At 41.0% G+C, this 12028-nt stretch overlaps 1 protein-coding gene across 11 annotated transcripts in view; it reads right to left on the bottom strand.

The window, feature by feature from the left end:
• LOC132381224 (ankyrin repeat and SAM domain-containing protein 1A-like) overlaps window positions 1-12028 on the bottom strand; it is a 496261-nt gene that overhangs the window by 103829 nt on the left and 380404 nt on the right. For all 11 annotated transcript variants that reach the window (XM_059950560.1, XM_059950567.1, XM_059950559.1 and 8 more), the window contains one exon: window positions 11481-11579. In XM_059950560.1, coding sequence (XP_059806543.1) covers window positions 11481-11579 — 99 coding nt within the window. The remainder of the gene's footprint in view (window positions 1-11480; window positions 11580-12028) is intronic.

Here is a 12028-nt window from a genome sequence, read left to right as displayed (position 1 = left end):
ACAGAAAGCTGCTGACTTTTCACTGCATCTTGCAGCAAGAGGCACTGTGCGCTCAAACATTTCCTCCGGAATGCACAGAAGTAATGGATGTTGTCATTCAGATTGTCAATAAAACAAGGGCAAAATGTTTAAATCACAGTCAATTCCGTTTGTTACTGGACGAGCTGGAAAGCGCATATTCTGATCTCCTATTGCACAACAAGATCCGGTGGCTGTCAAGAGGGCAGGTGCTGAAACGCTTTGTCGCATGTCTGGAAGAAGTGAAAACTTTCCTGGGCAGCAAAGGGCTCACCTTTCCTAAGCTAGAACAGCTAGAGTGGCTGTAAAAGCTACACTTCATGGTAGACATGACAGCGCACCTGAACACGCTGAACACAGCTCTTCAGGGGAAAGGACGCACAGCCCTGCACATGTTGGAGGATGATTTGGCATTCGAGCGCAAGTTGACAGTGCTTGCCAGAGATTTACAGAAAGGCACATTGTCTCACTTCCCCAATTTGAGAGAGTTCAAACAAGCTCACAACATGATAAATTCGGAGTATTTACATTCTGCAATCATCGCAATGCAAATATCGTTTGGGAAACGCTTCTGTGAGTTCAGAGAGGAAAAAAACACATTATCCTTCCTGGTCACTCCCCCAAGCATCGATTCATCTCTACTGAATACGACTGCATTGGCAGGTGTGAGTCAACCTGATCTTGAGATGGAACTGGCTGACATAGCCGACAAAGACATATGGGTGTCCAAGTTTAGACGCTTGACAGCAGACCTTGAAGATGTTGCCCGTCAGAAGGCAGTTCTTGCTCAGAATCACAAATGGAGTGATATTGAAAACCTCCCCAAACTGGACAAACTTGTGTTCGAAACATGGAATGCTATCCCCGACATTTATGTAAACATTAAAAAGTATGCGCTTGGAGTCCTGTTGATCTTTGGATCCACATATATATGTGAGCAGGTGTTCTCCAACATGAACTTTATTAAAAACAAACATCGCGCACACCTCACAGATGACAGCTTGCGATCCTGTGTAAAGATGAAGGTGACGTCATACAGCCCTGATGTGCAGACGCTGTGCGTTGAGGTCCAGGAGAAGAAATCCCATTAACCAAGTATGATAAATATTTTAATTGCCTATTATTTTATGTATATCCAAACTTTTTCATTGTTCAGTGAAATAGTCCTTTTATTTTTCAGGTTGACAGCTGGCTGACGTTATTTTTGGTTTGCTGCTGGCGGACAATTTAAGTTCGGCGTTTTTCATAAATACAAGAAGGACTCAAATAGACATTGAGTATTTTACTTCAAAGTAACCTTCAACCCAACGACTTTTTCTCGGAGATCAAAATGTTTTTGTTGCATGCAGAAATGTAATTTCGTTTTCTCTGCAGGAGTTCATCGATTTCATAAATGCAACACATTATAGTTTGTTTATACATAGCATAAAGGCAAAAAAAAACGTTGTATGCAGTGTTATTTCATTTTAAATGTCAAACGGGTTTTGTGGCTCCCAGTGTTTTCTTTTCTGTGGGAAACGGGTCCAAATGGCTCTTTCAGTGGTAAAGGTTGCTGACCCCTGCACTAGGGAATGAGCTATCTGGGTTGGGTGTTGTGTAATGAACTGGATTTGATTAGGAAGATTAAGATAAAGGAACCCTTAAGGAGCCAGCAATATGATAAGACTTCACCCTGCAATTTCAAAGGGAGAAGTGAGAGTCAGATGTATCAGTCTCACAGTGGAGTAAAGGCAATTATTGAGGCATGAGAGAGGAGATGACCAAAGTTGATTGGAAGGAGACACTAGCAGGGATGATGGTACAGCAGCAACGGCTGGAGATTTTGGGAGAAATTTAGAAGGCATGGAATAGATACATCCCCATAAAGAAGCAGGATTCTAAAGGCAGGATGAAGCAACTGCGGCCAACAAGGAAGTCAAAGACAACATAAGCAAAAGAGAGCAGAATAATAGAGCAAAAGTTTGTGGGAAGTTAAGAGGATTGGGAAGCTTTTAAAACAAACAAAAGGCAACTAATAAATCCATAAGAGGGAAAAGATGAAGTATGAAGGGAAGTTAGCCAAGAATATCAAAATAGGATACCAAAAGGTTTTTCAGATATATGAAAAGTAAAGAGAGGCGAGAATAGATATTGGACTGCTGGAAAATGACTCTGAAGAGGTACTAATGGGGGACAGATAAATGGTGGATGAACAAGAATTTTGCATCCATCTTCACTGTGGAAGGCACTAGCAGCATGCAGGAAGTTAGAGAGAGTCAGGCAGCAGAATTGAGTCCAATTACTAGGGTAAAGGTGCATGGGAAACTGAAAGGTCTGAAGGTGAATAGGTCACCTGGATAAGATGGATGACATCCCAGGTTTCTGTAAAAGGCAGCTGAAGAGTTTTGGAAACATTGGTAATGATATTTTAAGAATCAATTGATTCTGGCATGGTTACGGAAAAGTGGAAAATTGTAAATGTCACTCCACTCTTCAGGCAGGCAGAAGAAAGGAAATTAGAGGCCAGTTAGTCAGACGTCAGTGGTTGGGAAGGTGTTGGAGTCAAATGTTAAGGATGAGGTCTCAATGTAAAATAGGCTATGGTCACTGTGGTTTCCTTAAGGGAAAATCTTGCGCAACAAATCTGTTGGAATTCTTTGAGGGAAGAACAAGCAAAATAGACAACAGAGTATCATTGTTGTGCACTGGATTTTCAGAATGCTTTTGACAAGTTGCCACACATGAGGCTGCTTAACAATGGTGATTACTGGAGAGGTATAAGTGTGTTTACAGCATTAGCTGATTGGAAGGAGGCAAGAGTGGGGAGAAAGGGAGCCTTTTCTACTTGGCTGCTGGTGACAAGTGGTGTTCCAAAGGTGTTGGCACTGCTTCTTTTTATGTTATGTGTCAGTGGTTTAGATAACGGAATTGATGACTTCATGTCCAAGTTTGTGGATGATAGGTGCAGAAAGACTTTGACATATTAGGAGAACGGGTAAAGAAGTAGCAGATGGAACACAGTGTTGGGAAGTGTATGGTCATGCACTTTGATGGAAGGAACAAGAGCATAGATTATTTTCTAACGGGCAGAAAATACAAAAATCAGAGTTGTAAAGGGATTTCAGAGTCCTCGTGTGAATTTTCTGAAAGTTAACTTGCAGGTTAAGTTGGTGGTGAGGAAGGCAAATGCAATGGTAACGTTCATTTCCAGAGGTCTAGAATATAAAAGTAGGATATAATGCTGAGCTTTAGAAGGCATTGGTGAGGTCTCAGTTGGAGTATTGTAAGCAGTTTTGGCCCTTTAACTAAGAAAGGATGTGGTGACATTCGAGAGGATTCCAAGAATGTAAGGATTATTTTATAAGGAGCATTTGTTTGCTCTGGGCCTATATTCACTGAAATTTAGAAGAACGAGAGGGGATCTCATTGAAACCTATTGATTGTGAAAAGGATGCTGAATGAATGTGGAGAGAATGCTTCCTACAGTGGGGGAGTCTAGGAACAGAGGGCACAACCTCAGAACAGAGGGCCATCCATTCAGAATGGAGATGAGGATAAATTTATTTCGCCAGAGAGTGATGAATCTGTTGAATTCATTGCCACACAAGTGGCTGTGGAGGCTAGGTGGTTGGGTGTATTTAAGGCAGAGGTTGACAAGTTCTGAATTAATCAGGGTGTGAAAGGTTACAGAGAGAAGGCAAGAGATTGGGGCTGAGAGGGAAAGTGGATCAGCCATGATGAAATAGCAGAGCAGAGTCGATGGGCTGAATGACTTAATTTTCCTCTCATCTCTTATAGATTCATGGCTATAGAAACTTCCTTTTTGCACAAATGCAGGTATTAGAGTTCTGAAAGATCATCTCTCCATCTCTCCTGCTGAAATTACTTTACCTCCTGGGACATTTATTCGTGGAGATAGTCAACTGGAAAGAAACTTCAAGTTACTGCACAGTTTGGAAATCTGAACTACTATAAATGGGAAATGCAGGAAATATTGATGAAAGGCAAAACGCTAAATTTTCCATCTTGTCAGATCAAGAATCTGTCACAAATCTAAGAAGTTTCAAGCAATTGGAAAGGTAGAGAAAAGGGCAATGGAGGCAAGATCAAGAAGAGATCTGCTCAGGTGGGAAACAAGAGATCAAATGACCAAAAGGCTGATATCGCAAGGTAAAAAAGGACTTTACTGAAATAGGGACACTGTTAATGACAACAGCAATATAATTCCCTGCATTTATACATAGTCAAGTCAAGAGGCCTAAAGTGCCAAATCAGAAAGTGAAGCTTTATTCCAGGAAAGAAACCTTGTTACCAGTGAAAGAACTATTCCATTATGAACTCAGTCAGTTTGACTTAGTTATTGGCTTTCTTAACAAATTGATTCCAAATCTTCACTGACCACTTTTGTGCTTCAGCAAACCCCCACTGCTTTTTCATCCTAATGTAGGTTTGACTGTAAGTAACACATACAAAATTAACTGAAGCATGGCAAACGATAAAACAAAAACATGGCAGGCTATTTCTATACTTTATAACCATGGGAAATCTAGTAAAGGTGATGAAATGGAAAGTGCTACATGCATTTAAAATATTCAGTGATTGCATAGGGAAAACTCTCATTCAATTTCACAGCACAAATCTCTAATAAGTCTTTCCACAAAACTAAATGGCTGCTTTTAAAAAAAGCAACCCCAGGGTCCCCATCTGATTGTGTAGGTTTTTGTACAGTAACCTCCTGAAATCAAGGAACAAGTGCAAAAGAATTAAATGTTAAGCACTAGCACTATTCAGTATTTTCACTTTCCATTTTTTTTTGTGTTCATTTTAAAAACTGCATGCAAAAAGGAGATCTGATCCTTGAAACTGACTCTTTCCTACGCAAGTTATGACACACCTTAGAAACTACCTGGAAGAAGTGCTGAGGATAATGATAGTGGTTCGAATTAATTTACCTATTTTTCAATCTCCTTACCCCTTCCTAAGCTTTACATATAATGGGAGATAATGGCTTATTTATTTTGGTTGTAGTTTAACAACAACTTCTGAAGTGGGCACTGATAAAGAAAAGCCCATGGTAATACAGGAATTAGAATGGATAGAGCATTGGCTGATTGGCAGGAGGCAAAAGATGGGAATAAAGGTATTTTATTTGGATTGGCTGCCAATGACAAGTGGTGTTCCACAGCGGTGTGTATTGGGATCGCTTCTTTTTATGTTTTATGTCAGCCATTTGGATGATGAAATTGATGGCTTTGTGGCAAAATTTGGAGACAATACAAAGACAGGTGAAGGGGTAGGTAGTGCTGAGGAGGCAGAGAGGGTGCAGAAGCACTCAAATTAGGAGAATTGGCAAAGAGGTGACAGATGGAATAAACTGATGGGAAGTTTATGGCCATGCACTTTGGTTGAAGGAATAAAAGCATAGACAATTGAGAAATTCAAAAATCTGAGGTGCAAAGGGATTTGGGAGTCCTCGTGCTGAAAATGGAGAGGGTTCGGAGGCGGTTCATGAGAATTATTCCAGGAATGTAAGGCTTGTTATCATATAAGCAGTAATTGAAGGCTCTGGGATTCAGAAGAATGAAGGGGGTATCTTATTGAAACCTATCGGATGATGTAAGGCCCAAATAAGAATGGATGGGAAAAGGATGTTTCTTCTGCTTGGGGAGTCTAGGACCAGATGGCACAAGCTCAAAATAGCATGAGTATCCATTTAGAACAGAGATGAGGAGGAATTTCTTTCATAAAAGGGTGGTAAATCTATGGAATTCAGTGCGATGGGGCTGCTGTGGAAGCCGGGTCACTGGGTGCATTTAAGGTGGAGGTTGACAGGTTCTTGATTAGACAGATTGTGAAAGGTTAAGGGGAGAAGACAGGAGGTAGGGTTAAGAGGGAAATGGATCAGCAATGATCCAATGAAGCAGTGGAGGCTACCTCAGTAAACATATTTAAGACAAAGTTGGATAGACTTTTGCATAGCAGGGGAATTAAGGGTTATGAGGAAAAGGCAGGTAGGTGGAAATGAGTCCACTGTCGGATCAGCCACGATCTTATTGAATGGAGGAACAGGCTTGATGGGCCAGATGGCCTACTCCTGTTCCTATTCCTATGCTCTTAAGTTCTTATGATGAAAAGGCAGAGCAGGCTTTCTGGGTTGAATGGCCCAATTCTGCTCCTACGTCTGTGGTCTTAAACCATAAGATAGTGGTTGCCAACCCGTCGATCGCGATTGACTGGTTGATCTTTGAGACTTTCCCAGTAGATCCCAAAAAAAATGAAAAATAAATACACAAATACTGTTGAGAGATTGTTTCTGGGTTGGGGGTTTTTAGTTCCGTTCTTTCTGCTCAGTTCGCATGAGTGTAGCTCCCCTGCCACACACTACAATGTACTTCAGTGGTCCCCAACCACTGGGCAGCGATGAAATGACATGAATCAGCTGCACCTTTCCTCAGTCCCTGTCATGCCCACTTCTGAACTTGAACGCACACGAGGTCATCAGTTGCCTAAACACAGTGATACCCTCGTGCGGCTGGCGAGTAGTGCCGTTGCTACTGGCCTGGAGCATGGACAGATGGGCACCGCCTCTAAAACTGTTTACCACTTCAAATGTTTGTGGGGAACCTGGTGCTAAAATACTCACAGACGTCCTAATTCGGGCTCAGGGTTTCATAAGTAGCAGAGCAGCTACCTCGCTGTGACCTACTGAAACAAACTTTTGTTGGCTGGTAGATCCTACGGGGGTGGGGGGCAGGCACGCGTCTGTCACACTGCTCACTCGGTCAATCACTCTCTCCGGACTGCGACCGCCTTGGCCCCAGTAAAAGGACCTCCAGCCCTGACCTTGTCCTCTCACCCCACCCGCGACCAGCCGCACCTGGCCAAGGTGTTTGGCAGGCGGGAGGTTGTCTAATGAGTGAATGAAGCCCTCAAAACTGCTCCAGTACCTTGAGTCAAAGCACTCTGCACTTAAAGACAAACCTGTTGAGTTTTTTTGAGTGAAAAAAACGTAAGCAAGTGCTGAGAGCCACGTAAACTAAATTGTGGAATAGACTGGACATAAGGAACCTCCTTCAAGTATCACTGTATTCTGGTATTCCCCCCCACCCCCGTCGGCCGGTCTGCAAGAATATTGTCAATATTAACCTGGTCCACAGAGCAAAAAAGGGTGGTGACCCCTGGTGTACATTCATTATTTCTACTTCCGTGTTGTGGGGTTTTACTTCCGGTCTTTTCTGTCCAGTGGGCATGCGTGTGACTAACCGATTTAGTAGGTCGATCATGGCTTTCACTAAGGCCGAGGTAGGGGATCTTGAGCTTAAAAAGGTTGGTGACCACTACCATAAGACTTAGGGCCAAATTAGGCCATTTGGCCCATTGCGTCTGCTCCACCATTATTTCATCATGGCTGATCCAATTTTCCTCTCAGCCCCAATCTCCTGCCTTCTCCCAGTATCCCCTCATGCCCTGGCCAATCAAGGATCTATAAATTCTGCCTAAAATAGATATAAAGACTTGGCCTTCACACCTGCCTGTGGCAAAAAATTCCACAGATTAACCACTCTCTGGCTAAAGAAATTTCTCCTCATCTCCGTTCTAAATGGACAGCCCTCTATTCTGAGGTTCTGTCCTCTAGTCTTAGACTCTCCCATCATTGGAAACACCTTCCCTACATCCACTCTATCAAAGCCTTTAATCATTCAATAGGTTTTAATAAGGTCACCCCTCATTCTTCTGAATTCTAGTTAATTCAGGCCCAGAGCCATCAGATGTTCTTCATCTGACAAGCCATTCAATACTGGAATAATTTTCATGAACCTCCTTTGAACCATCTCCAGTTTCAGCACATCCTTTCCAAGATATGGGGCCCAAAACTGCACACAATACTCCAAGTGAGGCCTCAACAGTGCTTTATCAAGTCTCAATACCACATCCTTATTTTTATATTCCAATCCTCTTGAAATAAATATGAATATCACATTTTTCTTCCTCACCAAGGACAACCTGCAAAATAACCTTTAGGGAGTTCTGCACAAGGACTCTAAGTCCTTTCGCGTCTCAATGTTTTGTATTTTCTCTCCATTTAGAAAATAATCAACACTTTCAGTTCTTTACTCAGAGTGCATGACTCTTATTTGCCACTTATTTGCCCATTCTCCTAGTTTGTCCAAGTCCTTCTGTAGTGTATCTATTTCTTCAGAACTACCAGCCCCTCCAGCTTCGTATCATTTGCAAACTTTGCAACAAAGCCATCAATTCCATCATCCAAATCACTGACATATAACGGATAAAGAATCGGTTCCAACACAGACCCCCGTGGAACAACATTACTCACCCACAGCCAACCAGAAAAGGCTACCTTTAATCCCGTTCTTTGTCTCCTGCCAATCAGCCACACTTTATCCATGCCAGAATCTTTTGTGTGATACCAATGGCATGTAGCTTGTTAAGCAGCCTCATGTGTGCCACCTTGTCAAAGGTCTTCTGAAAACCCAATTCTTATGGTCTCATTACTAAGATACTAAGTCTTATGGTCTCATTAGAGAAGTGCCTCCATTGCACACAACATTAGAATTTAATGTATCAGAGACACTGTCAAAATGAACCAATTAGATGCACCATTAGGCAGTAATTGAGCTGCTGAGTACCCAAAGCCTTTTCCATTTTCACTTCAAACACTAGTCAGATAAGGTTCAATGCATAAAATATAGGATGAATCCAATATGGCCAGCGATCACTATAAACTGTCGACAAAGCAATGGAAGTGCTGCCAAATGCCAATTGTACATCAGTACACCTACTCAATGATGCTCAATATCAATACTTGCATTATCTTCAATTATAACTAGTTTGACTGATCTACAAGAGCACCTCAAAGAGTAGATATGCAGGAAAGAGTGCTTTATCTTATTTCCTCTAAGTCTTTCCAACCTCTGCAAGTTAGCAGTTTCATGTACTACCCTTTCTATTTGTCTGGACAATTGGATGGAAATATCAATAGTTCTAAAACTTTATATCATTAAATTGAATCTGTTGTTGGAAAAGGCTGACAGCCAACTCCTCCTAAGATATGATTTTACAAATTTCCAAATGAGATACCATTGTTATCAGTAATCTATTCCGGTGGGATTTTAAAATCAGTAATTAACGGATTTGTGCACAATCACTCACAAACTGCCCACACATCACCTCATTCACTTTTAAAATCCATCACCATTCTGAGGGAATTAAACTATTAATGTCTTTCCAGCCTTCAGTCTCTTTAAACGATGAAAATTAAATCCTCTTTCCTTAACCTCAGTCTTCACAAGAGCCTGTTTTTCAAATCTATTTTTCTTGGATGAGAGGAAAGAACTTAAGCAATCATTAACCTGTTTTAAGAAATGTGAGGTGTTATGTGTGACCAGTCTATGCTCTTGATGTACTTACTTCAAAGTCATTTGGACTCTTAATTAACTGAAACAACTGAAGTCACCGTGCAATTACTCCTTGAAAGAAAATAAGATGCCCTTCCACCTCTTACGAAAAACATTGAGCCTGAAGCCCTGTAATCAACTTGGCTTTTAGAGCATCAGAATCAGTTTTATTATCACCGGCACGTGTTGTGAAATTTGTTAAATTAGCAGCAGCAGTTCAATGTAATATATATGGAAGAAAAAAAATGATAATAAAAAAATCAATTACAGTATACGTATAATGAATAATTAAAAATCGTACAAAAACAGAAATATATATTTAAAAAAGTGAGGCAGTGTTCACAGGATCAATGTCCATTTAGGAATCAGATGACACAGGGGAAGAAGCTGCTCCTGAATCGCTGAGTGTGTACCATCAGGATTCTGTACCTCCTACCTGATGGTAACAATGAGAAAAGGGCATGCCCTGTGATTTGGGAGTCCTTAATAATGGATGCTGCCTTTCTGAGACACTGCTCCTTGAAAATGTCCTGGGTACGTTGTGGGCTAGTACCTAAGATGGAGCTGACTAAATTTACGACCCACTGAAACTTTTTCAGTCCTGTGCAGTAGCTTCTCCCTCCCACCGCCCCCCCCCCCCCCCCCCAATACCAGACAGTGATGCAGCCTGTCAGAATGCTCTCCACGGTACATCTATAAAAGTTTTTAAGTGTACTTGCTGACATACCAAATCTCTTCAACTCCTAATGAAGTCAATATACTTTCTAGAATTAAGTGACCAAGCTCCATGTTGCAGAACTGGGGGCCTGACTAATCTGTATGATATCAACATACTGTTCCTATCTGTAAGCCAATGAATCTTGATGAATTTGAGTCAATAATTATAACACATTCCAACATATACAGGCGTTCCCTGCTTTACAAACGTTCGCTTTATGCCACTTCGCTTTTACAAAAGACCTACATTAGTATCCTGTTTTTGCATTACAAAGAGGATTTTCGCTTTAATGAGAAGTTTTCCTGTATAAATTAATGGTTCTTCGCTTTACACCATTTCAGCTTAAGAAAGGTTTCATAGGGGGTTTCATAGATTAGTCAGGCCCCCAGTTCTGCAACATGGAGCTTGGTCACTTAATTCTAGAAAGTATATTGACTTCATTAGGAGTTGAAGAGATTTGGTATGTCAGCAAGTACACTTAAAAACTTTTATAGATGTACCGTGGAGAGCATTCTGACAGGCTGCATCACTGTCTGGTATGGGGGGGGGGGGGGGGGCGGTGGGAGGGAGAAGCTACTGCACAGGACTGAAAAAGTTTCAGTGGGTCGTAAATTTAGTAAGGGGGGTGGGGGAGAGGAACACCTGTATTATTCTTTGCCTGTCAGCATTTAAAAAAAAATGCTTGCCATATCTTAGACCATTCAGAAAGTTGATCCAAATTTTACCAAAGATATCAAATTTTGTCTTTATGGTCTACCTGCCACTGAATATGAGTAACAACAAAGTCCAAGTTTGAGTCATGTGCTCTAGAATACTCATAAATGTGAAAAGGAGAGGCCCTTTTGAACATTGTGTGCAAACATCTTAATCTTTGGTTTAGAATGGGTGAAGGTTATTGGAGAAACAGTTGAAGACCTGAGTTCAACCACAACCATTGCCCTTTGTGGTAAGTAACTATACCTAGTAATAATACCAGCTCACGGTAAGTTTTCCCTTTAGTTTCCTTCCATACACATTGAAATGCTGATTTGACTTTAAGGGCTCTCATCTCACTTCAAGAATCCAACAAGTTTGTCAATATACAGACCCAGAGCTACGATAAAGATACACATATTGTTCACAACGAATGTAATTAAGACAACTCATGAATCAGACATAATTTATAAACTGATATACATTCATACCTTATTTATATGAAGCTGTCTAAAATAAACTAATATTCAATAATGATACTTTGTTATACCCTTCATTGAAATATTGATGTTACACATGGTACATGTCTTAACTCTCACTTCTTATATACATTTACTTTTGGTTTGCTGGTATAGAAGCACTATCAGAACTCTTACCTTTGGAAGAGAACGTGCAGCTTGAAGAATTTTTCGTCGATGTCCTGCTTCATGAATTCCAATTTCTCTTAAATCGTGCTCTTCCATTATGTTTGAGCCCTGGGGTAAAGAGAATTAAAAATATAGAAATTCTTGAAAGAGCTCAATAGAATGAGTATTAAAAAATGAAGACAACTTGCAGCTTGTCCTTGCAATGCATAAAAAAGTATACATTTTAGGAAAAAATAACACAAATACTAGGGTATCAGGTAAACCCCAGTTTTAATATAACATTATTAATATCCTCCTCCTACCTGCATAAAGGAAGAGGCTAAACAGCAAGGTTCAGAGGTAAGGACCACACAGTGGTCACAGAAGTCAGGAGGAGAGGTTCGGGAGTTTTTCCGAGTCGGCGGAGTGGGCCATGTTTAAGGACTCATCAGAGGGTCTGAACGAATACGCTACAGTTGCCATGGACTTTATAAAGACAGTTGTGGATGAGTGTGTCCCCACAAGATCATCCAGTCTTCTCATCAGAAACCCCGATGAACCAAGATACTTACAATCTG

Source organism: Hypanus sabinus, chromosome 25 (genome assembly GCF_030144855.1).
Source record: "Hypanus sabinus isolate sHypSab1 chromosome 25, sHypSab1.hap1, whole genome shotgun sequence".
Taxonomy (NCBI): Eukaryota; Metazoa; Chordata; class Chondrichthyes; order Myliobatiformes; family Dasyatidae; genus Hypanus; species Hypanus sabinus.
Note: the sequence above shows the minus strand (reverse complement) of the source record. Positions and strands in the feature narration are given on the sequence as shown.